The sequence below is a fragment of the Hirundo rustica genome, chromosome 17, assembly GCF_015227805.2.
Source record: "Hirundo rustica isolate bHirRus1 chromosome 17, bHirRus1.pri.v3, whole genome shotgun sequence".
Classification (NCBI taxonomy): domain Eukaryota; kingdom Metazoa; phylum Chordata; class Aves; order Passeriformes; family Hirundinidae; genus Hirundo; species Hirundo rustica.
In genome coordinates, this window is record NC_053466.1 from 1,960,801 (window position 1) to 1,984,958 (window position 24,158).

A 24,158-nucleotide genomic window follows, 5' to 3' on the forward strand; every position below is an offset into this window, starting at 1 on the left:
CCAAAAGAGCAGAACAGCTGTCTTCTGAAAATCTCAAACCGTGGCTTTCCAAATCACTTGTCACATTGGGAAATTTAAGTCATCTTTTCATTACTTGCTGTTTAGGGGATTTAGTAGCACTGGATTGCCTCTGAATTCATAGTTGAAGCCTGACATGTAACACAAATGTTCTTTCAAACCCTGTCATTACTAATGCATTCTCTTTCAGGTCTTTTTATTAGTGCTTGTAGACATTTTCCTCATTAGAAATTCACCTAGCAGCTCCCTGCTCATCCCATTCAAGGTTTCTCATCTCTTTTATTCTCTATTGGCATGCACCAAGGCAGCAGATTACCTAGTGACGAATTACTAAATGATGGAGACACACGCTGCTACCTTCTGCTTCTTCCTCTTGCCAGTAAAAAGCCAGTGCTGGTTTGGGGGGACTATCTTGCAACACTTGGGCTTGCGTTGTCAGCTTGGGCTTCAGGGCAAGGCAGAGGTGTTTCTGGGGCACCAACAGCCTGCCTGACTGCACATCCAGAGTTGTAAATCTCTGCCACTTCACTCTCAGAGGCACTGATGGTGCTGGGGGTTTAGTCAATCCCAGTGCTCAAGGGCTCTGGGGTACATTGCTAAAGATCTGCTTTGCTTTTCTTCCCCGGAAAGTGTTTCTAAATATTGCAAGGAACTGCTCTGAACAGCTGGCTTTCCAGAAGCGTGCCCTGCCTTGGGGTTAGTGGGTTATGGTGTGTTAGCAGCTGGAGCTGTGTGCTCCAGCCATTCCAGAGCAAGCCAGGGAATGAGTGCGGTGACCTGTGGACAGGGTGAGCTGCTCCCTGCCCTCGCTGCAGGGAGTCACTGACTGCCCTGAGCTGCAGCTTGCAGTCCTGGCCCCAGCCATGCACAGGAGCAGGCATGGCAGGGGGGAGGACAGAGCTCTTTTGGTCTCCACTGCCTCTAGGCTGGTTTCCCCTCGGAGGGTTCTCGCTGTGCTCCTCAGGTCTCCCGGTTTGCAGATCTCTCGTCTCCCTGCGCTTTGTTTGGCCGGAGCTTCCAGGAGCTTCCTGGGTTTCCTCCCCTTGCCTGTGTGATCCATCTTGCTGCACAATGGCTTTGCCAGCTGCTGGCTGCCTCCTTCCCATCGCTCTTTGCAGTTTGGTCCCTACTTTGTTTGCTCTGGCTGATGAAAGACGTTCCTGTGTAATTAAATACCCCCGATTCGTTTTGCTCAAATAGCAAACTTCCTTTCATCTCGTCTCGCACCGGTTGAAGGTCTCCACAGGCTTGGCCAGGTGTGCTGCCGTGCATCAGCTCTTTGTGTCCTTTGGGAGCTGTATCCCAGGGCTTTGGCAGCGTGCACACGTGGTGGGTGCACGGCAGCACCGACACTCGTGCGCGCACCCACGTCCTTTTGACATCGCAGTCTCCGGAAGGATGGCGGCCAAGTCAGTCGTGTGGACCTGGGCCAAGTAACTCAAAAGTCAGAGTTACAGGTTCTCTCCTTGACTGGCTCCATTGTGAGAGACATGAAACAAAAGCAACCTTGGGCCAAGGCAGTGAAGGTGGAAGCAGCTGCTCCCACAGGGCTCGCTTTGTTTTGCTTTGCTTTGCTGGGAGTTGGGAGATGGGTTTCACTCGGCAGTTTGGAGACCAGCTCTGAGAACTGTGCTCCTGTGTAGGGCTCACCAGTCCAGGCAGGGGGAAGAGGACAAATTCTGCAGTGCAGGGAAGTCAGGAATGGAGATGGGCTCCATCCAGTAGATGAATTGTTGACCACAAGGATGAGGAGGTGCCATCTGGCAACCTCCAAACACCAGCTCACCAGGAGCTGGGGGGCTCTGTGTCCATCCCATCCTGCCCAGTCCTTAGGGACACTGCCGAGGACAAGGCAGGGAGCTCCCATGTCCTCCCCACCCGGCGTGGTGTGACATGCCAGCCCAGCAATACTTGAAACTGCCCACAAGAGTCACTGTTGCTTTATCTAAGGAGCGCCCATTCCTCCTGCCTCTAAGGAGCTGCCTGATTTCTTCACCCTTGTGCGGTTCAGGTCTCCATCCCTGACGTTTTCCTTGTGCCCCAGAAAACCGCAGGACCCGGGCAGGGGAGGAGGAGAAGGGAGGAGAGAGGGCTGGCGCCTGGCACGAGCAGCCTTTGCCATGTGCCACTCCACAGTGGTTATTTCGGTGCCCAGCTCCCTGCAGACAGCCCTCACCTTCCCCTGTGCACAGTGATTGTGCTGGGCTCTGGGATTTGCCCAGGGAGCACAGCGTGTGCTCAGGAGACACGTGGCCCGAATTAACCTCGCTGCGAACGGTTTCTAAGTAACGGAGGTAGGTGTAGCAAGATAAACTGTGAAGCCTATTTATATTTACCAAGATTGTATTAACCTTTGAAAGGTTGACCTTATGCAGAAAAAAAAAAACAAAACAAAAAGATAAAGTGGCAAAAACATTCAGGGCACGAGGGGGTTTGTTGTTGTTTTAATCCTTTCGCTCTTTGATTACTTCAGCCTTGGTGGTGGTAAACATGCGCTGGCTTTCAAGGCATTCCTGATTTTTGCAGCTGCAGAGCCATTAAGCCTTTGCCTGTAGTTGCAGTTTCAAGGTCAGCCATGATGCACAGCTCAAGGCAACCCATCAGCTGCCGGAGGGCTGCTGCTTTCCTTCGTTCGCTCTCCTGTTTTCAAAGAACTTGTGCAGCAGATCCAGCAGCAGCGTGTCAAAGCCCCGCGTTGCTCCCGGATGTCCCCCAGGCTGACGTGGGGAGGGCAGGGGTTGGTTTAGCTGGGCTGGCCCAAGGGACAGTCCATGACCCCTTGTTGGGGACCATCCCACACGTGCTCGTCATTAGCGCTACCCCAAAGGTTTCCTTGTGTTAGAGCCCCCACTGGAATTAGGAATAGACAAACAATGGGAATGTGTTTGCTGGGCACAGTGACCCTTGCAAAGAGCTGAAGCCTTGGAAGGAAACGTGTCCTGCAGGAGGGTTTGCTGCCCACTGAGGCACCACACAGTGCTGGGGCCACTGAGGAAAGCTCACTGTGTGTGATGTGAAGGGATTCAGGGGCACATGGGGAGCTGGGGATGGCAAACACGTGCTGAGGGCACCTGTGGTTCCCAGGGCAGCGCTTGCTGTGGGATCGCTGTCGTCCCTGTCAGTGCCCATGCGTGGTTCAGCGGTGTGGCAAGAAGAGAGTTTAAAAAGGGAAAAGTGTTGATGCTTTCTGCAATGTTCTCCATTCCTAAACTTAGCCAGGGCTGCTCCCAGTCCTCTCTAAGCGAGCTGGGCCCTCTGCCCCTTCCCAAACAATCCCGTTAGCTGCTAATTAGGCTGAGAGATTTACAAGGGGAGGAGGGTGGTTTTTCCTTTCCTGCTAGCCACACAGGAGGGGAATGAGGAAGCAGCAAGGGTGTCTCTTCATTCAGCTAAATCCCACAGAACATGCCTAGATGAGACTGCTAAGCTCCTGATCAGTAATTACACACTGCAGCTCTGCCTTTAATCGGGATAAAAGACTTAAGGAAACTCCTTTGCCCCTGGTCTCTACCTTTTACCAAGAGATTTTATTGCTGTGAATACTAGCAACGAGAACAGCCACGGGAGCTCAGCTCTGGGGCCTCATGCAGGCTCTGGGAGCTCCTGCAGCCTTTCCAGCTCTGTGCTGCTTCTCTTTGAGCAGTTATTTCATGCTGCCTTTAGAAAGTAGAAAGAAGAAGAAAGCGAGGGGGTGTCTGGGCAGACGCTGGGGTGGTTGGGGTTGCGGTGGCTGGTTTCCCCCTTGAGGTCCTAACTCTGCAAGCGGCTGAACTCTCCTGGCTGGTTGTTTGCAGCTTTGTTGGGCACGGCTCCAAGGAAGCAAGAGGTCAGGAGATAAGTGCTGCAAGCCCTGCTGTGATCCTGCCTCCTTATCAGGCCCTCAGAGCCCAGGGGTGAACGCGTGTGCGCCGACATCCCCATCGCTGCTGGCCTGGGCACCGGGCTGTCCCTGGTGGTCTCTGCTTGCAGGGTGCCCCCTCTGCCATGCAGGGCTTGGCCTGAGCCCCCCAGCTCTTGGGCACCCGCTGGGGTTTTGCAGAACAGCGTGAAATTAATGAAGGAGCAGCCTGACCCATTGATAGACGCGGAGCTGAGCGTCTGCCCACGTGTGGTGCTGAGAACGTGAGGAAGGTTTGCAGTGGGACTTCATTAATTTAGTTCTCAACTTTGGTCCTGATTTACCAACAGATGTGGGTGAAGTTCCCGGTCTCAGGGGGTTTGTTGGTCTTTCTCTAAGCTGGCTCGAGCTCTGAGATAAGAGCATTTGCTGTTCTCAAGTTGATGCAATTCCAAATTAAGGTGGAAACTGCATTGCACGCTCCTCTGGGAGTGGGGAAAGCCAGGCTGTGTATTTTAGCCGCCTCGTTAATCAGATCTCATCTTTTTTTTTCCCTCTCTTTACAGAAACCAGGCAATGCGGAAAAAGTTAATTTTATACTTTAAGAGGAGAAATCATGCGCGCAAACAGTGGGTAAGTGATTCCCTTAGACCTTATTTCATATGTATAAAACACCGTAATTTATTATGTGAGAAAGAAAAGGATGATTTCCAGCAGAGAGGTGCTGCTACTCTGTACTTTGCCTGTTGTATTACTGTGGAATCTCTCCTGCTTAAAATAACATGTGAAGGAGAGGTCCCCAGCCTGCTGCAGGCAGCACCTCCCTCTGTAAGTGCCTCCCACAGAGCAAACACGTGGGGCTGGCTTAATCACAGCGGAGCCCATCATTGATCTCAGAAAGCCTATTCACAGCATAAATGTCTGTTTTGTGAGTAACTGAACCCGAAGAGAGGTGTGAAACAAGCTGACTCTGCTTCCGGTAAATGGTCTGAAGGCTGCTCTGCCTCCTTCCAGCTGACCACAGAGCAGTGTTCTAGGAATTTGTGGTTTAAAAACAAAATCCGAGCTCCGCGCCGGTTTGTTTCTAGGCGGCGTTGCCTGCGGGAGAGTTTCAGTGACGTTTAAGGAGACGGGTCCTGGTTGGGTAAGGGGCAAGGCAGGGCTGGTTGTGAGGCTTCAAAGGTGTTTGTTGCAAAGTCCACAGTTACCAGAGGAGAAAGTTCAAGTGGGTTTCACAGAATTTGTACGTTTTCGGTGCTGACAGTTGCAGCTGTTACTGGCAGGAGCTGGAAGGCAAAGTCAGCAATGCCAGAACAACCAATGGCTGCCACCAGGAAGGTGGATTTTGCAGGGTCTTTCGATGATGGGTGGGTGATGCAGCTCACAGGGCTTCACGTTTCAGGAGGAAGATGTAAATACTGTCTCCTGGCTCGTCCCTGTCCTGGGGCAGGCTCAAGAGACTGTGTTAGTGTCTTGCACTGGCAGTGGTGCAGATTTTTTCAGTGTCTTTAGGGCTGGTTTTGGACAGAAGTGCCAAAACTGGGAGGAATTTTTGGAAAAAATCAAAATAACAAGCTTAGGAAGTGGTTTGAAGGCTGTACCTTTTAAAGTATCTTCCAATACATACATTTCTTCTAATTTATTTTGAACAGCTCTTCCTTTCTCATGCTTTGTTTTTTACCCCTGTTTTCTACCAGTATTCCAAAAGCCACAGACCTTGCATTCCCAAGGAATAGTAGTGTCACCCATTTGTGTCCAAATGTCCAAATTGAGACATGTCCCTGATAAATCTTCTCCCAGGGAAAGGGGCTACAGGGCTTACAACTCCATCAGGACGTGGCACAGCAGGCCGGTGCTGCCCTGAGCACCTCCCCTCCTGCAGCTGAGGACCTCTGCACGGTGGGAAGTGGGTCAGTATTCCCTTCCTGAGAAAAGGGATCACAAAGCATGGTGTGGTTGTGTTGGAAGCGGGAGCGAAGTGCCCGGGAACTGCTTTCTGGTGGAAATGGCTGGTTACTGTGCTAAACCTGGAGCGAGTTGCTCTGTGTGAATATCAAGGAGCTGGGGGAAAAGGTTTAATTAGGCTGCAAGAGCGCAGTTCCTAAAATACGACTTGCAGTAAAGTCGCCTGTCATGCAAAATAGGTGAATTTCTGCCAGCCAGTTTATTCAGTGTCCTTGAAAGGGGATTTTTCAGTTTAGGGAAGCATTTTGCCTATTCTACAAAATAGGCAACATACGGTTGCTGAATTTGCAAAGTGAATACATTTGCTGATTCTGTTTGCAAAATGGGTATGCTTAGCTATTTTTCTGCCTATTTTGTAGCAGACCCTATTTTTAGCAAAGCCCATCCACATGCCAGCGTTTCTTTCTGGCTCTTTTACTTTCTGGGGTATTGTTGCTGCCTGGGGCTGGCTGGAGCGGGGTCAGAGCTCGGTCCAGCCCTGAGAGCCCCATCCCAAGGGATCCGCAGGGCTTCCTCCTGTCTCCACTGAGGTCAGCGCAGCAGGAGACATTTAATGCAGAGAGGGGAATGGTGAAGGGAGCTGTTCTGGGTGTGTGAGAGGTTTGACTCCATCAGCCAAGGGAAGAAAACCACGGGGCTTGCACAGGAATTGGACTGGTTCCTCCTGTCACCTTCGCTCTTCTCCTCCCCTCCAGAGAGCTGCTGCGTTCCCTGGAGCTGTGAGAGCGTGGGCTGTGGGAGGGCTGGGGCTTAGCACAGCCCACGAGCTGCCTTCAGCTGCTACGGCGGCGTTACTACTCATCCATTTTTAGCTCGGCGTGTCAGGTCCGATTTGGCTCGCTATCACTTACCGGTGTGATGGAGAGGCTGCTGAGCCCAGCCGGGGAGGGGAGCAGAGGGGGCACCCGTGCTGAAAGCCAGCACAGATGGCTGCTCAGGAATGGACACGCTTGCTTAGGGCTGCGCAGAGGAAGCCTGGAGAAGAAATAGATGCTTCTGTTCCTCAAGGGCCTGACCAGGAGCTTCTCCTGGTGGTGGGGCTGTGATGGTCTGAGGAATTCGCAGTGCTGTAGGTTGCCTGTAATCTTGGCTTTTGAAGGATGCAGGAGAGTGCGGGGAGCGTGTGTCCCAGCTGGAGCAGAAAAGCACTGGATGGGGATGCCACAGCCCAGCTGCAGCGGGGTTTGGAGTTTGCATGGTGAGGATTTAAGGAAATGCTCAGCCAGTCCATTATGAAGCCGTGCTCTGGAGGGCAGAGCTGTGCAGGGGGGAAGCTTTGGTCCTGCTGCCAGGGTGCGAGCTGCTGGGGAATCAGCAGCGTGACCTGGGTGTTGCTTTTTCCATCTTCAAATGCCAGTTCCTTTAAAGAGGAATTCTGGATAAGGCTTTTGTCGAGCTGGTCCAAGGAGTGGAAGAAAAGGAGGAAAAAGAGCTGTGAAGCAGCCAGGGCCGTGCCAGGTGGCTCTGCTGGGGTGGTGGCAGCGCGGGACCCAGCGCTGGCTCATTCCCACAGGGAATGACAGACCTTCCAAAGCCTCAAGGCTTCTCAGCAGACCGAGCCCTCGTGCTGGGCTCTCTCCCGGCCGTGCCGCAGGCTGGCAGCACCGGGCACCGGCTTCATAAACTTCACGGGGTATTTTTAGCTTCTTCCCAAATGTGATGCTCTGAAAGCAGGAGGATGTAGCAGATTTGCTGGCAGGGTGGGAGCTCTCGTTTTCAGGGGGCTGACGGCATTGCTTTGGGAGAGGTGAAAACGCAGCAGCTGTGATTTTGCCAGGCTGCCGCAGGCTGTTGGTGTTACCTGTAGCTCCTCGCCCAAAGTGTGAGATACCCCACGTGGGTTTTAGGGCATTTTAATTTCTGTTCTCCTTCCTCGTTTTTATCGTGTGGCTGTTTCCTTCAGCTCCTGATGAAACCCAAGCACCTCCTGTGCATCCATGCAGGGCAGTCTCTAGCTCCAGGCATGCAAAGTGGGAATTGATTTATTTGCAGGGGAAGGTGTTAATCTGGCTCAGCTCTAAGGCCTGAGGTGCTCTGTCTGCCTCACGTTATTGTTGAGGTGCCTCCAAAAGGCCAAGGAGATCAAAGATGTGTTGCTGTTCTTGGATTACTGCCAGGTCCAGGATGGACAAACCACACCCACGTGCCAGGATTGGTGTGACATGGGCTGCAGATTGCTGTGTATTTCCATTGGTTTGGGCTTTATTTACCTCACCCAATTTTTCTTTGTGGCGAGGAGCAAACAGGACGAGAGCAAAGTGCATCTGGGAAATCCTGCAGCCTCAGACTTCCGGTCATAGGGCAGTGGTGGCAAGAGATGAGTTTATTTCTTTGAAATCTGGATTCCCTGTATCTCTGTTGTGGTGCTGAGTGCGCCGGTGCTGAGCCACCCATTCTGGAAAGCGGTGCCAGGGTCAGGAGTGACCTGGGTTTGCCATTAGAGCAACATCTGCTTTCGCTTCCTGATTTGGGGCTTGGAAGGCATTTGTCTGACACAAACTGAAACCCTAGTACCCCTCTGGTCCCCCAGCTGCTCTCAGCTGAGGCTGGGCACCATCACTGCTGCCGCTGTGGTGGCTGTCGGGGACCAGACAGGCTTCGCCCCACCATGGACCCTCCCTGTGCCAGGGTGTTCTCCTCCAGCAAGAGTGTGGCTGGAGGAGGGAGAAGAGATTTGGGCTGTAATGGGAGGAGACTCATCTGCGGTACAAATCTTATTTCAGTGTTTCCAGGCTTGTCCCATAAATACCAGTCAGAGGTGCAGTGCTGGACGGGGTGGGTGGCTGGGTGGGTGTGCCACGAGGATGTCACCTGGGGGGACGTGGCGTGTAAACCCTTTGCAGGGCTGCGTTCTGGGTTTGCTGTCGGGATGTGCTTGTCCTGTCACATGGGCCACAAAGGAGGAGCAGCAGCAGGAAACTTTTACTTTCTGGGGTGGTGAAGGAGCTGGGTGTGTGGCCAGGCCACCACGCTGTATGGCTGTGGGCTGGGTGCCTGGCTCTTGATTTTGGGGAGCCAGGCCCTTGCATGGAGCTGCCCCACGGCCCCGGTCCCATCGTCACAGCCAGCACAGAGCTGTCAATGCTGGAGCTGGTCTGTGTGGGTAGGAAGGGGTGCCTGGCCTTGGGCACCATGGCAAGCTGTCCCCAGCACAGTGAGCTGGTGGCTCCAAAGTTACAGCCCTGCACACCCTGCTTACACGATGGGGACCAGCTCTCCTGCCCCTGCGCCTCCTCCCAAGGCTGTGTTTCAGGCCCTCCTTGCTCAGTGCCTCAGGCAGGCGCCTTGCTCTCTCCTGGGGTGTGGAGCAGGGGCTCCCTCCCCAGCGCAGGGCCTTTGGGTGCTGAATCCAGCACCTGGTGGGTCACAGGATGCTCGAGCAGATCTGAGGGTTGGGCCAAGCCACGCTGGGTAGGAGTCCTGGTTCCACCAAACACATTGGGTCTGGAAGGAAAGAGCCTTGGGGTACCTGATGGCCTGTTTTGAGAATTCACCCTTGGGTTTGTCCCAGGCCCTGGAGCATGTCCATGTCCTAATAAATTGTGTTTCTTTAAGCAACGTGAGTCACGCTCAGCCTGAGCAGCCATCGAGGGCCAGGCCTGGAGGAGTTGCCCTTCCCAGGCACATCTCTGAGCTCCCTCTCTGCCTCTGCCCTTTCAGGAACAGAAGTTTTGCCAGCGCTATGACCAGCTGATGGAGGCCTGGGAAAAAAAAGTGGAGCGCATCGAAAATAACCCGCGGCGCCGTGCCAAAGAGAGCAAAGTGCGGGAATACTATGAGAAGCAATTCCCGGAGATCCGGAAGCAACGCGAGCTGCAAGAGCGCATGCAGAGGTTAGAGGAGAAGCGGTAGGAAGGGGCTGAGCTGGTATCAGACAGCCTTTCTTTTTTTCTTGGGGAATGGCTGTGGAATTTGTTTGTGGGAGGAGAGGGCTGGCGTGGCTCTCGGTCCCTTTTCTCCCTCTCTAGTCAAAGTGAGAAGCCAGCAGACATGAGTCTTGCTGCTTTTTCCCAGGGGTGGCTCAGCATGGAGCCAAAAGGAGCAAAAATGTCAGGAATGTGACTGCCTGTCTCACCTCTCCTGCTGATCTCCCAGCTGGCCACATCAGAGCCAGGGGTAGCTCCCTTGTGCCGGCCAGCTGGCTGGGACAGAGCTAATTCCTGCAATACTGGCGTGCCCAGATTAAGATGTGCAAAACTTGCAGGTGCATTTGGTCATGTTGATGATTTAATACATGCACGTGCTTTGACAGGAGCAGAAACATCTGCAGAGGTTGTTGGAATGACCACAGACGATAATGAAGGGAGCGAAATGTCTCGCTGGAAGGGATGTCCCCTGTCTCTCCCACCCCCTGTCCATTTTCCTCTCCTCGTTGGAAGTGCAGTTGAGGTCGTGTCGTTTTCTGCCAGGAGGAGACACGATTTCATCACCTCCACCCTTTTTGCTGAAAACTCCCTGTCCTTCCCATTTCAGCCCTGGCATCTTGCCTGCGGTCACCTGATAAGCAGAAAACCTAAACCCTTCTGCAAGCATCCCATCCTTGTGCCCCACTAACAACTGGGTGGGTCCAAGCTTCCGAACTGATGGCTTTATTTTGTCTGAAAGAGAAAGGGAGAAATGGTACTGAGAAATGTTTTAATTTTTCACCTGCTTAATAAGAAAAGTTGTAATTCCTTGGGACGTGTGTGGCTGTGACTGTAAAGAATAGATGTCAATGGATGTGTTTGATTTAGAACTTCCCACAGCATTTGCAAACCAGATGTGGTGGCACAGTGCTAATGGCTCGGTGCTAACACCGACACCTTTGTGCCATTGCTGTGGTGAGGTGAAGAGGAGAAAATGTGGGGGAGAGTGTGGTTGGGCATGGAATGTCCTTGTGTTCTAGCAATCCAGGAAGTTGGCACAGGTAAGGAGAGTGGTTTGAGGCTCTTGACCTGCGAGCCCTTAAACGCAGGCGTCATTCCCACAGCGTGGGAGGGGGTGGCCTGGCTGGAACATTGGGATATGGCTGTTGTGGAGGTCAAAATGGTCTCGAGTGTGGTTTGCCGCTTATGAAATGGAGCTTCAGTGCCTGAGTGTGTCACTGCCCTCTCCCAGCAGGGTAGGACAGAGGGGCAGTGGCGGGCTCTCCATGTCAGCCGCACGCAGTGAGCACGAGGTGTCCGAAATCATCGACGGGCTCTCGGAACAGGAGGTGAGACCAGCTTCTCCTTTCTCCTCCTCTTCACCCCTCACTCTGTCTTCTCTGGGGAAGTGAAGACAGGACTGAAGTGAAGTTCACAGTGAAGTCCTATGCCAAATCCCACTAACTTCAGGTCCTGCTGAGGTTGTGGAGGTAGCCATGATGCCAGACACACTTTCTGGACAGGTCAGGGGTTGTCCTGCAAGTCAGAGGTTTGTTTAATATGCATCAGCATCTTCCCAGCTGCGTGAGAGATGTAATGGAGCCCTGCAATGGTTCTGCCAGAGCACAACATGGAGCTGGTGGCCAGTAGGTTGGGTTTGTCAGCATTTGGTAGTCTCTTAGGGACCTGAAACCCCAGCGTGCTGCTCATCCTGGGTAGCACCCCACAAACACCTCCTGGCTGTGGTTTATACTGGAAGCGAAGATGGAAAGGGGAAGGGAAGGGGGAAGGGGGCAGCGCCCAGGCTGCTGGGTGGAGGGGATTTTCTGTTTCATTTTGTTTTGAATGGGCTGTGCAGCTTGACACAGGGGAATCCTATGGAATGAATGGTTTGTACGTGAGCCAGTTGGCCCACATCTTCTGGGAGTGCTCCATTCATCTTGAAACATCCCCGTGACCTCGGCTTCGTTTGGATCTGGTTTCACAAGGGTTCCACTCTTGGCACGGAGATGAGCTGCAGTGAATGGATCGTGTTTGGGAGGGGAGAGCGGCCATTGCCCAGCAATAGCTGGGATGTTTGCTGCCTGTAACCACGGCTGATCCCTCTCTGGGATCCCAGGCACTTTGCTCTTAGCCAGTTAAGGTGACAACGTGGAGGACACGCATCTTGGAAGCAGAGGGAAATTTCACAGCCCTGCAGAGGTGCTGGCCAAGTGGAGCGTTAGCTGATGGCCTCCAACCCCTGCACAGTGTGCTGCTGAGCTCCACCCTGACAGCCGCCTGCTGAGCCCCAAATCTGCCTTGCTTGTCTCAGAGGAGACCTTAAGAGTTTCCAGCTCTTCCACAGTGTTGGAAGGAGCAGGGAGGTGAGAGCTGGGGAGCATCTCTGGCAGCTCTCCACCCCAGCGCATTGCTGGAGAGGACAGGGGTCTGGCTGGTGGGGTGGAGTGGCAGCCCTGGGCCCTGTGCCCTCAGCTGCAGGCAGTGCTCCCTCCAGTGTCCTCTCTGCTCTGCACAGGGGCCTCTCCTGTCACCAGGGACAGTCCTCAGTTACCCAGGTTGATGCTCCAGCTGTGAGCTCACCTCTCACCATGAGGAGGCATCTGGAGCAGCCGGTTTCTAAACGGGAGGTGTCCTGGTGAGGATGGGGAAGGCGATCACATGTGTTGAAATGTCCATATCTGTGCAGAGAGATGTGTTTTAGCAGGAGGAGGAGGAGGTTGGGTCTGGTCAGGCACAGCAGGGAAGCGGAGCAGCACTGGGCAGGACAGAGTCAGCAGCTTCTTGGAAGGGCTGGCCGTTTCTGTTCCCCCAAGAACCAGCATCTGGCTGTAAATTAAAACAGCAACACTTGAGACCTGACCATCCTAGGGCAGGGGTTGGAGTTTAAACAGTGACATCCCAGGTGACAGGGAGGACTCAGATTGATGGTGCAGTTGAAAAGGGGTGGCCAGACCATCCCTTCACCCCCACAGGGGGATCCTGTGCCAGGGGATCACCAGCAGCTCAGCCAAAGGGACAGTCCTGGCATTTGAGCAGAAGACTGCACAAATGAGACATCACATCGGCCTCTCTGTTGCAAATGCTTAAGGAAACCAGTGTGCCCAGTCTGTCCTGTCCTGATGTGCAGCTGGGGCTTTGGATGAACTTTGTGCTCCATAGGATGGAGTAGAGGCATCAGACTATGTCCCAGGGTATTGCAGTAAGCAATGACAGCCCCATTTCAGTGGCATTTGAAACTTCCCGGAACAATTCAGGATTCCTGTGGAAAGGAAGCACGATGTCTCTCTCTGCAAAGCTGCCCCCCTTCCCTCACAATTGGGGTGGGGGGCTGAACCTCCATGTGGCTTTTGGGGGCTGGGAGGGGGTTCAGCATTCCCTGTGCTACTGCTGCTTAGGCTTATTTCTCGTCATGGTCAGGAGCTCTTTCGCTAAAGTCAGACATTTCCACACAGGATCTTGGAGCCTTTTATTCCAAAATGAAAGATTAATTGTTTCCTGGCTGACAGCAATAGCCTCTTCCAGCGTTTAATTTACAATTACTCCGGCAATAAAGCTGTCTTGTGCTTGCTGTTGAATCCTCCCATTCCCCTGCCTGTCCTTTTCCTCTGGAACATCTGTCCCCTCAGTCCCCGCGGGCCCGTGGTGCTGACCAACTGTTCTCTCTGCTTTCCCCAAAGAACCTGGAGAAGCAGATGCGCCAGCTCGCCGTCATCCCGCCCATGCTCTACGATGCTGACCAGCAGCGCATCAAATTCATCAACATGAACGGCCTCATGGATGACCCCATGAAGGTCTACAAGGACCGGCAGGTGATGAACATGTGGAGCGAACAGGAGAAGGAGACCTTCCGGGAAAAGTGAGTGCAGCACGCACATCTCTGTCTGTGCAGCCCTTGGGGAGTGTGGGCAGGACCCGTGCAGGGCTGCAGCTGGAGCCCCAGCACGCTAAGGCAGGAATTGCCCGAGTGCTTGGCTTGTCCCCCACGGACGCATCCAGAGTTGCCGTGTTACCTTGAACCTGGCCACAGGGTGTTGCTTCTGCACTGAAAATTCAGGTCGTGCTGTATGGTTGGGGTGTTCCTGCCCCCGTGCTGGGCTGTGGAAAGCAGCTGCTCGTGGCAGGGTGAGAACGGGAAGTTTTCCAGCTTTTGCATTCCCTGTTGTATCAGCCAGTTTAAGGATATCACCCGGGAAACGCAACGCTCCATACACGTTTCCTTTCTGGATTGTCATGCTGTCCTTGGGGCACTGTGTGTCCAGGGGGTTTTTGGGGTTGTCAACATTCAAGCCCCTTCTGTAGACCCCCTCAGGCTGCAGCTTGCAGCTGGTGCCTGTCCCTCAGTGCTCTGTCCTGCTGCCTGCAGGATTTGCCACCGGCTGCTGTTTCCATGGATGCGTTCCCACGTCAGACACGTGCAGACTCTGGCTGTGGTCCTTTCTCCTGTTTGCAAGCAGTGCTTGAGAGCAGCCTGGCTCTATCAAGTGAGATCACCTGGGGAGTCTCTGATTCCTTCCCTGAGTACCACTGCTCTCTCAGCCGAGATGTGGGTGCTCAGCTTGGTCTCACATCCAGACTCCCCTGTATCCCAGAGCCCAGTGGGGACCCAGGTGTGTTAGTGTGGAGGACTGGAGTGTCCCTGGTGCCCCCAGTGTGCTGTGAGTGTCTGTAAAAACAGAGCTGGAGTCCAGCTTCCCGTGGGATGAGCTCTGCTGGTGCTCCCTGCTGTGGACCCGAGGGACATGGAGGTACATGCATGCACTTTGTCCTGAGCAGCAGCACCACCTGGTCTGGCCTCTGGACAATCAGGGGATGGCTCCATGGATTACCAGCAGCCTATGGCCAGCCACGTTGGAAGCCTCTCTGTGTCCAGGATCCCTCCTCCTCCTGTTTGCAGCTGAAATAATTAACTGCCAAGATGGACCGAAAAAGAACAAAACAAGCAAACCGTCTCCAAGCCTTTGATAGAGGAGAATCCTCATTGCTAATTAGCCTTAAAATGTGCCACTCCAAATAGCGAGGCTTGCCACAAATGACGCAAAGGCTAATTACTTGGTCTTTAATGGCAGGGCTGTGCCTGGCTAATGGGGCTGGAAGAACCCACACCCAGTGTGTGCATCCTGCGGTGCACGGTGGATTCTGTGTCATCACTGTGGGTGATGCAGAGCCCGAGGCAGAAATACAGCAGGGTTCCAGGGCTCTCACAAAGCTCAGTTTGGGAGATTGGTATTCAGGAGCTGTAAGGAGGGTGTAGGGAGTCCTGCCCCAGCTCTCCCCCAACCTGGCGTGCCGGTAGCTGAGCTGCCTGCTGTGCTGCAGCTTCTGGCCTGGGTTTTTAAGGTGAGCTGCAGTTGTGTCATCCATGATCGTGACCTAGAGCTGGCCTCCTCCTGAGACCAGGAAAACCTGGTTCAACCTTTTGTTCAGCCCAGCTGGCCCAGGCTCATGGAGTAAACAGGCAGGCACTGCAAGGCTGACAAGCTCCAGGTCTGAACTATTTTAGCTGTCAGAACATAACCACGAGGAAGAACCTGATTTGATTTGCTTCTGGGCAGGATTTCAGGTCTCTGTTGAGAGCCCATTGCTGGCCTACTCCCAGGGAAGCTGTGGTTTGCTGGTGAAGGAGCAGGGTGCTGCTCAGGCATCGAGGCTGTGTCATGCTGGGCAGTGTGAGAATGCAGCATCCATCTCTCAGTATGGGGAGATGGCCTGGCCCATGAAAAAGGGGATTGTTATCTGCATTTTCCCTGACAGTGTGTTAGTACCATTGAAAACATGGCCTTGAAAACGCCGTCCTGTGGTCAGCCCTGGGTTTGTGCTGATTGCAGAGTGAGGAGCCAGCTCTGGCTCCGTGCCCTCATCTCTGGTTGTCTGAGAAGCCTGTCTGGTTTGCTTTCTTCCCTTTTTCTTGTCCCCCCCAGCATTTCTGGTTTCTTTTTTGTTCTGGTGACCAGTTAGGATGACAGGGATCTCGCAGCGCCGCCCAAACCATATGGGAGTTCTGCATAAAGAATGGCATCAACGTGGGTGACAGCACCCGTGTCCTGCTGCCATGGCTGGAGTTTGTCAGGCCCTCACTGAGCTCAGCTCAGTGCCTTGATTCCAAGTTTGGCATTGGGACAGAGCAGCAGGAGAGAGCTCAGCCAGTTGCCCCAGGGGAATCACTGGCAGGGCTGGAGACATGGAGCTCCTCACCATATCCTGCCCATGTTACACCCACACCACAGCTCTCCCAGCTTTTGCCTCTGATCCATTTCCCCAGGGCACAGAGCTGTCAGCTCCTGGGAGCTGGCAGAGGAGCACGTGCTGAACGTGGCTCACCCTGGCTGCTCAGCTCCCCGGGGCAGAGCCCGTGCTGCTGGCCACCTCTCCTGGCACAAAGTCACCACTCACCAGGCTCTCCGTGCTTTGGCAAGGCACTGGTTAACTGTGCTGCCAGCAGCAGCACCTCCTGCCAAGGGCTTTTGCTGGCCCTCCATGCTTCCACACCAGCTGGGCATGGGGATTTGTTGGAGGAGGCGTCTCTGCTGGTGGGGACAGCTTCCCCTGCGCGGGCAGCATACCCTCCTGGGCTGCCGGAGACAGGGATGAGCTTGCTGACAGCTCCTCCACTTGCTGGGCTTGAGGCAGCGTTCAGCAGAGCTGCTGTGCCGCTGGGGATGATCTCTTGAGCAGCTCGGCAGTGTGGCAGCTCTGTGCTTCTTCCCAGGGCTTGGGTTTCCCATCCTGTCCTTGCAGCTGCTCCCAAGCAGGGCTCAGGGTCCTGCTCAGCGCCGGGGCCACCCATGGCCATGATGTGGGGTGTGATGGCAGTTCCTCGCCCTTTCCTTGCCAGATCCAGGTGTACCTGCCCTCTGTGCCTGCCCTGCCCTTGGTGCAGGCTCGGGTGGCCGTGGGATCGAGCAGGGTGATGAGCGGCTCCCTGGCACTGCCGGCCCCCTTCTCTCTCCCACCCCGTAATGAACATTTGCAGATCGAAGCTCCCGACCAGCCCAACCCCACTGGGCTAAATTTAAAGTTCCTGTCTTTCTGGGAAGCTGAGCAGCAGACAAATATTTTCTCAAAGCCCGGAGTCCCTCTGGGAGCTGGCCTTGCTGCTCTGGGCGTGCAGGGCATGGCAGCCCGGCTGTGAGGGGGTCAGAGCCCGCACCCACAGTAACCCTCTCGCTCTCCCTCTCGCTCTGCAGGTTCATGCAGCATCCGAAGAACTTCGGCCTGATCGCATCCTTTCTGGACAGGAAGGTAAGCTGCCTTGCCCGGCTGTAACCCGAGCTGTGCTGCCTCTCCTCCCCTCCCTCGGCCGCTGCAGCTGCCAGCAGGTGCTGGGCACCTGTGGGTGGTGGTGGCTCCGAGCCCCGGGCACGGTCCAGGCGCCTCCCGGCTCCCTGCAGAGACAGGGACTGAGTCAGCTGCGGGGAGACGGGAGCTGGGAGCGCGAGAGGTGTGAAGGCAGCCAGGCTGGCGCGTGGGCCGCGCAGCCCACCCCGGGATCTGCCTGCGAGCTGCTTCCCAGCATCTCCCGCAGGCACTTAGCACCAGGCAGGCTGTCACACAGGGGGTGGGCACCCAGCTGCCCAGCACAAAGCGGAGGGGTCTCTTTGCTCAGGGACAGAGAGGTTTTTGAGGGTGGACTGAGTCTCGTTTCATCCAACGGGTCGGGCGGGTGTCCTGGAAGCACACACACCTCCTCTTGGGGTCTAGGAATAGCTGCTCACAGCAACTGCCTGACCTTTCCTAAACCTCGTGTGTTGTGCTGCTTGGACCTTTTGTTTTTGCTGTTAATTGGGCTGATGGAAGAAAGGTTTGAGAAAAAGACCTGATGGAGGAGTGAGTCTCTTGTCCCATTCTGAGCAAGGCCAGGTACCTTCTGTGGGACAGGCCACAGGGGCAGATCCTGGACAGACCCAGCCTGAAAACACAGCTATGTCCATCACTTGAATGCTCTCCTGAGCAAGGAACATTCGAAAGCTGCTGCTCCTCTGGTCCTTTTAGTTATTCACATCCTCTCCCCACCTCATGCAGAGTTTCATACACACAGTGAAACTCACTCTGGGGGAACCACTCTGCTCTCAGGGGTGACCTGCAGAGGTCACTTCCAGCCTAAATTATTCTGTGATTCCTCATAACTCAGACTGGGGAAATAATTTATAAGACCATGACCTTCCTGTCCAAAGCAGCAGGGAAGGCCAGCAGCCACCTCATGCTGCTGCTGTTGCTGTAAGATCCCAGGCTCCTCATCCTTTCGCACTCGATAAAGCCGAAAGTGGTGGGACTTGGATGATGCTCACAATCCGGTCTGTGTTCCAAGCTGTAAAATGTCTTCTAATTTTATTTGTACTCGTTTGTAAATCAAGCTGTAATTATGATACAGAACACATCCATTATCCTGTTGGAGAGAGATGCAAAGTATGGCTCAATGTAATGAATTAATAGATTTTTAAATTGCATTATAAAAAAATAGTGATCTTAGCCCTTGGAACAGATGACTGTAAGTTTTTGTGTTCGCGTGTGTGTGTGTATAATCAGGGCTAAATCAGAAAGAGATCCAATTAACACTTTAAAAGTTGCAATCTGTTTTTGCAAATGGTTCCACTCCTTGCAGAGGGATGGGGTGAGCGCAGCCCCCGGGCACACACAGCTGCCCCCAGCTCCTGGGGACTTGTGGCACGATGGATCTGTGGGATGATTTTTCTTGATGAAGCCACTGATGCTGTGTGTGAAGGTGTAGCCCAAGGCTGGTGTCCAGGTGCCCACCCTGTTCAGCAGAGGACTTCTCCCAGCGTGGCACACTCAGTGCTGTTCAGGAGCAGGAAATGTCCTGCCCGTGCCTCCTCGTTTTCCTGACGTGCCCAGTCTGTGATGGTGCTTGTGGAGCCAGCCACTGGAGTTGGGATGGCAGCTTCTGAGCTCTGGCATCTCACTTTGGCCACGACAAAGTCACACGAGCTTAGTGGCTGGAAGTAACACCAGCTGACACCAGGGTGGCAGGTTGTGCCTCGTGTGACTGCAACAGAGGCTGACAGGCAGCTCCTTCTTCTGCCTCTGGTTGCCACGGTGATCTGGGGTCAGCCCTGCTTTGCCTCCAGCACGGGGTGATCTCTGCTCAGCACCCCATCTCCATCTCCACACGCCTGCGGGACCGCCCTGGTCTGTCCTCGGAGGGGCTGAGCCTTTTTACTAGGACACTCTGCATTGTCCCCTTCTTCCAGCTGCGCTGGAAGCCTCAGGGAGGGAGGTGTGGGGAAGCTGTTGGGCTGCAGGTCTTCAGGAGCAGCAGGAGACTTGGTGATGACCAGTTGTGAATGCTGCTCCTGGAAGTCTGTGCCCCCAAGGGCACACGAGGACAGGACCTTCTGCTCCCTGACCTGCCCGTGTCATTGCAGACAGTGGCTGACTGTGTCCTCTATTACTACCTGACCAAGAAGAATGAGAATTACAAGAACCTCGTGAGGAGGAACTACCGGCGGCGCGGGAAGAGCCAGGTAAGAGCTGGAGCAGCGCGGGGAAGCGTCATCCCTCAGGCTGAGCAAGGAGCTGCAGCGCTTTCTCTGAGCCTCCCAAATGCTGCTTTTCCCCTCTCCTCACGTGGAGATATTGCTTGCAGGCTGTGATGGGTTGTGCTTGTGCTCTGTGTAGCTTTCCAGAACGTGCTGTTGTTTAATGGCAGTTGGTGTTTGTCCATCTCTATGCCAAGGTCACGGTGTCTTTAAAAAAAAAAAAAAACCAAACAAATCCAAGATGCTTAAAAAAGGGAGTGGAGTGACTGTGGAAAAGCTGGCTGTGTGTCAGCAGCATGGGGGGTTGCCCATGCAGGCTGAGCTCTGTGCAAGAACCAAGTGGGGTCTGTGTGTCTGTCCCCTCTGGAGATGGCAGCCGAGGTGCCGATGGTGACACCCAGCTGGGAGCTGGGTGGGGCTCCCAGAGCCTGCCCAGGGCTCTTCCTGTAGGGAAAGGTGTGGGAGGAAAATGACTTGGGTGGCAGTGACTTCTGGTGACACCTGAGCAGGAGCATATACATCCATCTGAAGTGCCAAAGGGTGTCCAAGACCCCCTGGGGGTCTCCTGTGGGGCTGGCAGATTTGGCACTAAAGCTAGCGGAGACCCTTAACCCTTTGTTTAAGGGCAGTGCAGATTCCAGGGCACCACGAGGTGCCTGGGGGCAGGTGACTGAGTCAGCCCTTACCATTACCATGGCCAAGATACAAATCCAGACGTGACCTTGGCAGCGTTGCTGCTGATACCGTGATACTCAGGAGCAGATAAGTGCTAACCTTTTGGAAAGGTGCCTTATGCCCATGCAGGCTTTCAGGCAGAGGCAGGTCCTGCTGGTAGATGCCCAGGTCCATGAAGTGAGCGATTATTCATGTCACAAGGAGAGTGAGGTAGCCACAAAGGGACTGTCTCCCCAGATAACGTGGGGATAAGGATGGAAAAACTGGTCTGGCCCGTGACACCACTGACATCAGCAGATCTTCACGCTGCATGGCCATAAAAAGCAGCACTTGGGCCTAGATCCTGATTGGGAAGCAGATAGGTAGCCTCACTCCAATTTGATTTCTGCAGCATTAAGACATCAGAATAGCTAGCACATGACAAATGTCATGGATGGGGCCCAATTTTCCCTTCTATTTTTTTCAGACATTAGAGATGGATAAAGCCCTATTAGATTATCCAGTCGCTCTCCCAGCAAACACAGGGTGGTTCCCTCCAGTACATTTTTATAGTGTTTACCATGGTCTGTTTTGTTAGATCACAGCAACTAGAAGATGAGGCCACATTTGTTTCTTGTTAGCGGTGGAGACATTTAGCACAGCTCATTCTGGTTTCAATGTTAAATTGAGCAAGTGTGGAGAGTGAGAGGCTTTGCTCTTCATTTTGCCTACCTACCCCAGCAGCCGCAGACCTGCCCATCCTGCACCCAGCAGGGACTGTTTGTGTTTTGGGTTTTGAAATCATCCAAAGCACGGCTAGTTGCAGAATTTCCCACGATGCTTTCCACATGATCCAGCCCAGGCGCTGGAGATGTGTGCTGCCCTTTGGAGCCTTCTCCAGTGCCAGCCTTTAGAAGCGGGGACTTGCTTCATCGCCTGTAGGACTGTTTTTGCAAGTGGGAATCTCAGCAAAGGGAACAATTTACACCTCCCCTGGAGCAGACCTCAGCCAGAACATCGTTGATTTTGAAAGAGGAGCCCCCCTGAGTCTCGGAGGAAGCGACACAGTGAATATTTCCCATTACTGTTGGATGCTCAGGTGGGAGGTGGGATGTTCAGACGAGCTTTAAGAGCCAAGGGCTGGCTGCATGATTCACAGTAGGAGAGAGGTGCAGAACAGCAGCTGCTGTATTCAGCCTGAATACAGAAATCTTTGGGGGTTTTGAAACTCGCACTTTGTGCTGTGATACCTCTAGTATTTGCATCCATTTCCTGCAAGACTGCACGAGAGGAGTGCTGGAAGAGCCTGGGAAGGGCATGCTGCTGCTGCGGGGCTGGGTCTGTGCTGCAGAGGAAGGCTCTGCCGGGGAGACACTCACTTTTGGGTGGCATTTTAAGGTAAATAAAGGGATGAATATGTTGTTAAAAATCCTACCGGAAGCTGGTGGGAGCAGTGAGGCATCTCCTTTCCACCTCCTCGTGAAGCCAGGGTCTCTCCTGGGTGTGGTGCTGATGGGATCTGCTGCCACACAGCAGACTGGGTCAGTGTGTGACTGCACAGACATCGTGGGAGAGGTCAGATACTGGCAAACCTGGAGGGCTCCTGGGGATGGAAGGATGCTCCTGGTGGCATTTTGCTTAGTGAGTCTTTTCAGAAGCAGCTCAAATTCTGCCTGTGCTGCAGGAGCGCTCATTTGGGAGTAACCTGTCCCAAAGGCTCAGCCAGCACCCTGCTTGTTCCCTGCTTGTTCCCAAGGGATCCTGGATTGTTTGGAAACCTGCGCAGGTCCCTGCAGGTCTCTCATTCTGTTTTCCAAGTGGCCTGGTGAGGAGTGGGGACTGTGACTGAGGGGCAGCAGCACTGGGCTGACGTGGCACTGCCAGCTCTGCCTTTACCTGCACAGTCTCAGCAACTAGAGCTGGTGACAGGATAAAGGACAGAGGACACACAGGGATGGGCAACGTGCAGGGAGGAGACGGAATCCTAGACAGCCTTCCTACAGCATTGTGTTCCAAGCACATCTTTTCCTGCTGGTAAAGGTTCAAGCAGTTAAACACCAGAAGCTGAGCTTTAATTAATTTGGAGGAGGGGAGGAGAGGTTGGTTTTTGTATCAGATGAGAGGAGAGTGGATGAGATCTGGTACAAAGAGCATTTCAAGTGGCCCTATGCTGGTTTCTTGCTCCTTTTCTCGCAGAGAGGTTGGTGGTCTTATTTGCTGTTGGAGGCTGCAGGCAGCTTGAGAGGGAAGGGAGATAATTACACTGAGAAAAAAGCTACTCTGTGTCAAGACTATCTTTGTGGCCTACTTATTAAACGTCCATTAAAAAATAAGAATCCCACTGCTCCCTGGCTGATGGTCCCCTGGCAAAGGATATTCCTCATAAAGCTGCAACTTACTGCTAAAAATCTCCTGCCAAGAGCGGGGACTTCACATGATTCCACTTCCAGTTTGTCAGAAAACGGAGCAGCCGCCCACTCCGAGGCAGGATGCTCCCAGCACTCCGCCTTCCATGGCACTGCTCAGTGGAAGGTGCCCACATCCAACGGGTCACCATGCATAATACTGAGGCTCCTGAGGTGAAGATCTTTCTAAAATAATCCTCTGTGCTTGTGTATGAAAAGGCAGTATAACCCTGCGAGGGGGGGAATTGGTGGGAAGAGAAATAGCTTCCTTGTTGTCATTTCTCGCTGAAAAAAAAAAAAAGTGCCATGGTAGAATGGTCTGATCCAATAGTCAGTGTACAGTAAAAAGCATAAATTTGCATGAGGTTGTAATGACAAACCCCTGTGTTGATGTGTTCATACAACTCAGGGTCTGTGGCAGTCGCTCTTAGGGGTATTTCAGTGTTTTTCCGTGAAACCTCTAAATCCTATAGCAAGCACACCGAAATTGACAGTGTGCTTCATTCTTTGGGAAGCTGTTTTACCGGGCTGTGGGAACACGAGTGTTGGGCTGGAAGGAAAATGACTCTACTTCAACGTAATTATTCCATTTGGAGTGTGAGATTTTTATTCCAGAGTAGATTTGCTTTGATTTTGGAGTAACATTGCCCTTTGGTCGTGAAGCAGCTGCAGATATGCTTCCTGCCAGTGAATTCCTTGGGGGGGAAAGGCATCGTCTCGGCAGGTGGGGCAGCCATTCCACCAGGCAGAGCTGTCAGTGGGTCAGTCTGTCGGCAGTGGGACCATGGTCAGTCTGTCGGCGGGACGATGGTCAGTCTGTCAGCAGGAGTCCTGTGGGTCAGTCCATCAGCAGGATGACCATGGGTCAGTCTGTCGGCAGCAGGACGAGTCCTGTGGGTCAGTCTCTCGGCAGCAGGACGATGGTCAGTTTGTCAGCAGGAGTCCTGTGGGTCAGTCCTCGGCAGCAGGACGATGGTCAGTTTGTCAGCAGGAGTCCTGTGGGTCAGTCTCTCGGCAGCAGGACCATGGTCAGTTTGTCAGCAGGAGTCCTGTAGGTCAGTCTGTCGGCAGCGGGACCATGGGCGGCTGGAGGAGCCGCCTGCCCGCCCTGAGGATGACTCAAAGGGGGATGAAGTCATGGTGCAGGGACGCAGCCGGCGCACGGAGCGTCACGCCAGCCCCTCGCACTGCTGTCAGACATTGCTCACGTATTCCCTGGCCCAAGGGCCGTGTGTCAGTGCCGACACTTTCGAGGACTCGTTCCGCGGCCCCCGGGGCGGTGGAGCCGCCCGGACCCCCCCTTCCTCCACGGAGCGCGGTGCCAGAGCCGTGCCGGCAGGGCGGGGACCCACGGTGTGACCTGGCCGGGCGGTGCGCTCCCCCGCCAGCCCCGCCAGCCTTTCCCAGGCCCACCCTCTTCCCTGTCCCCTGCCAAAACCCAAATCGAATTATCCGTCCCGCCGTCTGTCCCGCCCTCCCCAAACACAAACCGTTCCCCTCACCAACGTGGATAAACAGCCCCAACCCAGATTTTTATAAACAGCCCGCTTACTTTTTTGGCAGAAGCGTCGTCCCAGCAGGGTCTGGCCCGGTTTGATATCGCGTGGGTCCCGGAGCATTAAGGAAAACCCGGCCAAGCAGGTTTCCCTGGCCACCAGCAGCCCTGTCACACTAGCCAGGGTTGGCAGGGTTTGGGATTGCAGACTGTGCCTGCCCAAGGCTCCAGGGCTTGAAAGCAGGAGCAGATCTGCTGTGCTCCAGCTTTGCCATGCCAGTGCCTCTCCTCCCTCCCCAGGGATCAGATCTAGAGCTCAGCAAACTCTTCTAACTCTGTAAATTGTGCAAGTGCTCCCACTGGGGTAACCACAGTAGCTGATGAGAGGAATGATACTTGTTTCTGGGAACCATTTGATCTTCATCAGTCTGGGGAGCAGCT

At 54.0% G+C, this 24,158-nt stretch overlaps 1 protein-coding gene across 1 annotated transcript in view; it reads left to right on the forward strand.

The window, feature by feature from the left end:
* Positions 1-24,158, forward strand: part of NCOR2 (nuclear receptor corepressor 2) — a 186,024-nt gene that overhangs the window by 95,181 nt on the left and 66,685 nt on the right. The window contains 6 exon segments of the mRNA XM_058422874.1: positions 4,423-4,489; positions 9,482-9,654; positions 10,922-11,015; positions 13,347-13,525; positions 16,854-16,908; positions 19,050-19,148. Coding sequence (XP_058278857.1) covers positions 4,423-4,489; positions 9,482-9,654; positions 10,922-11,015; positions 13,347-13,525; positions 16,854-16,908; positions 19,050-19,148 — 667 coding nt within the window.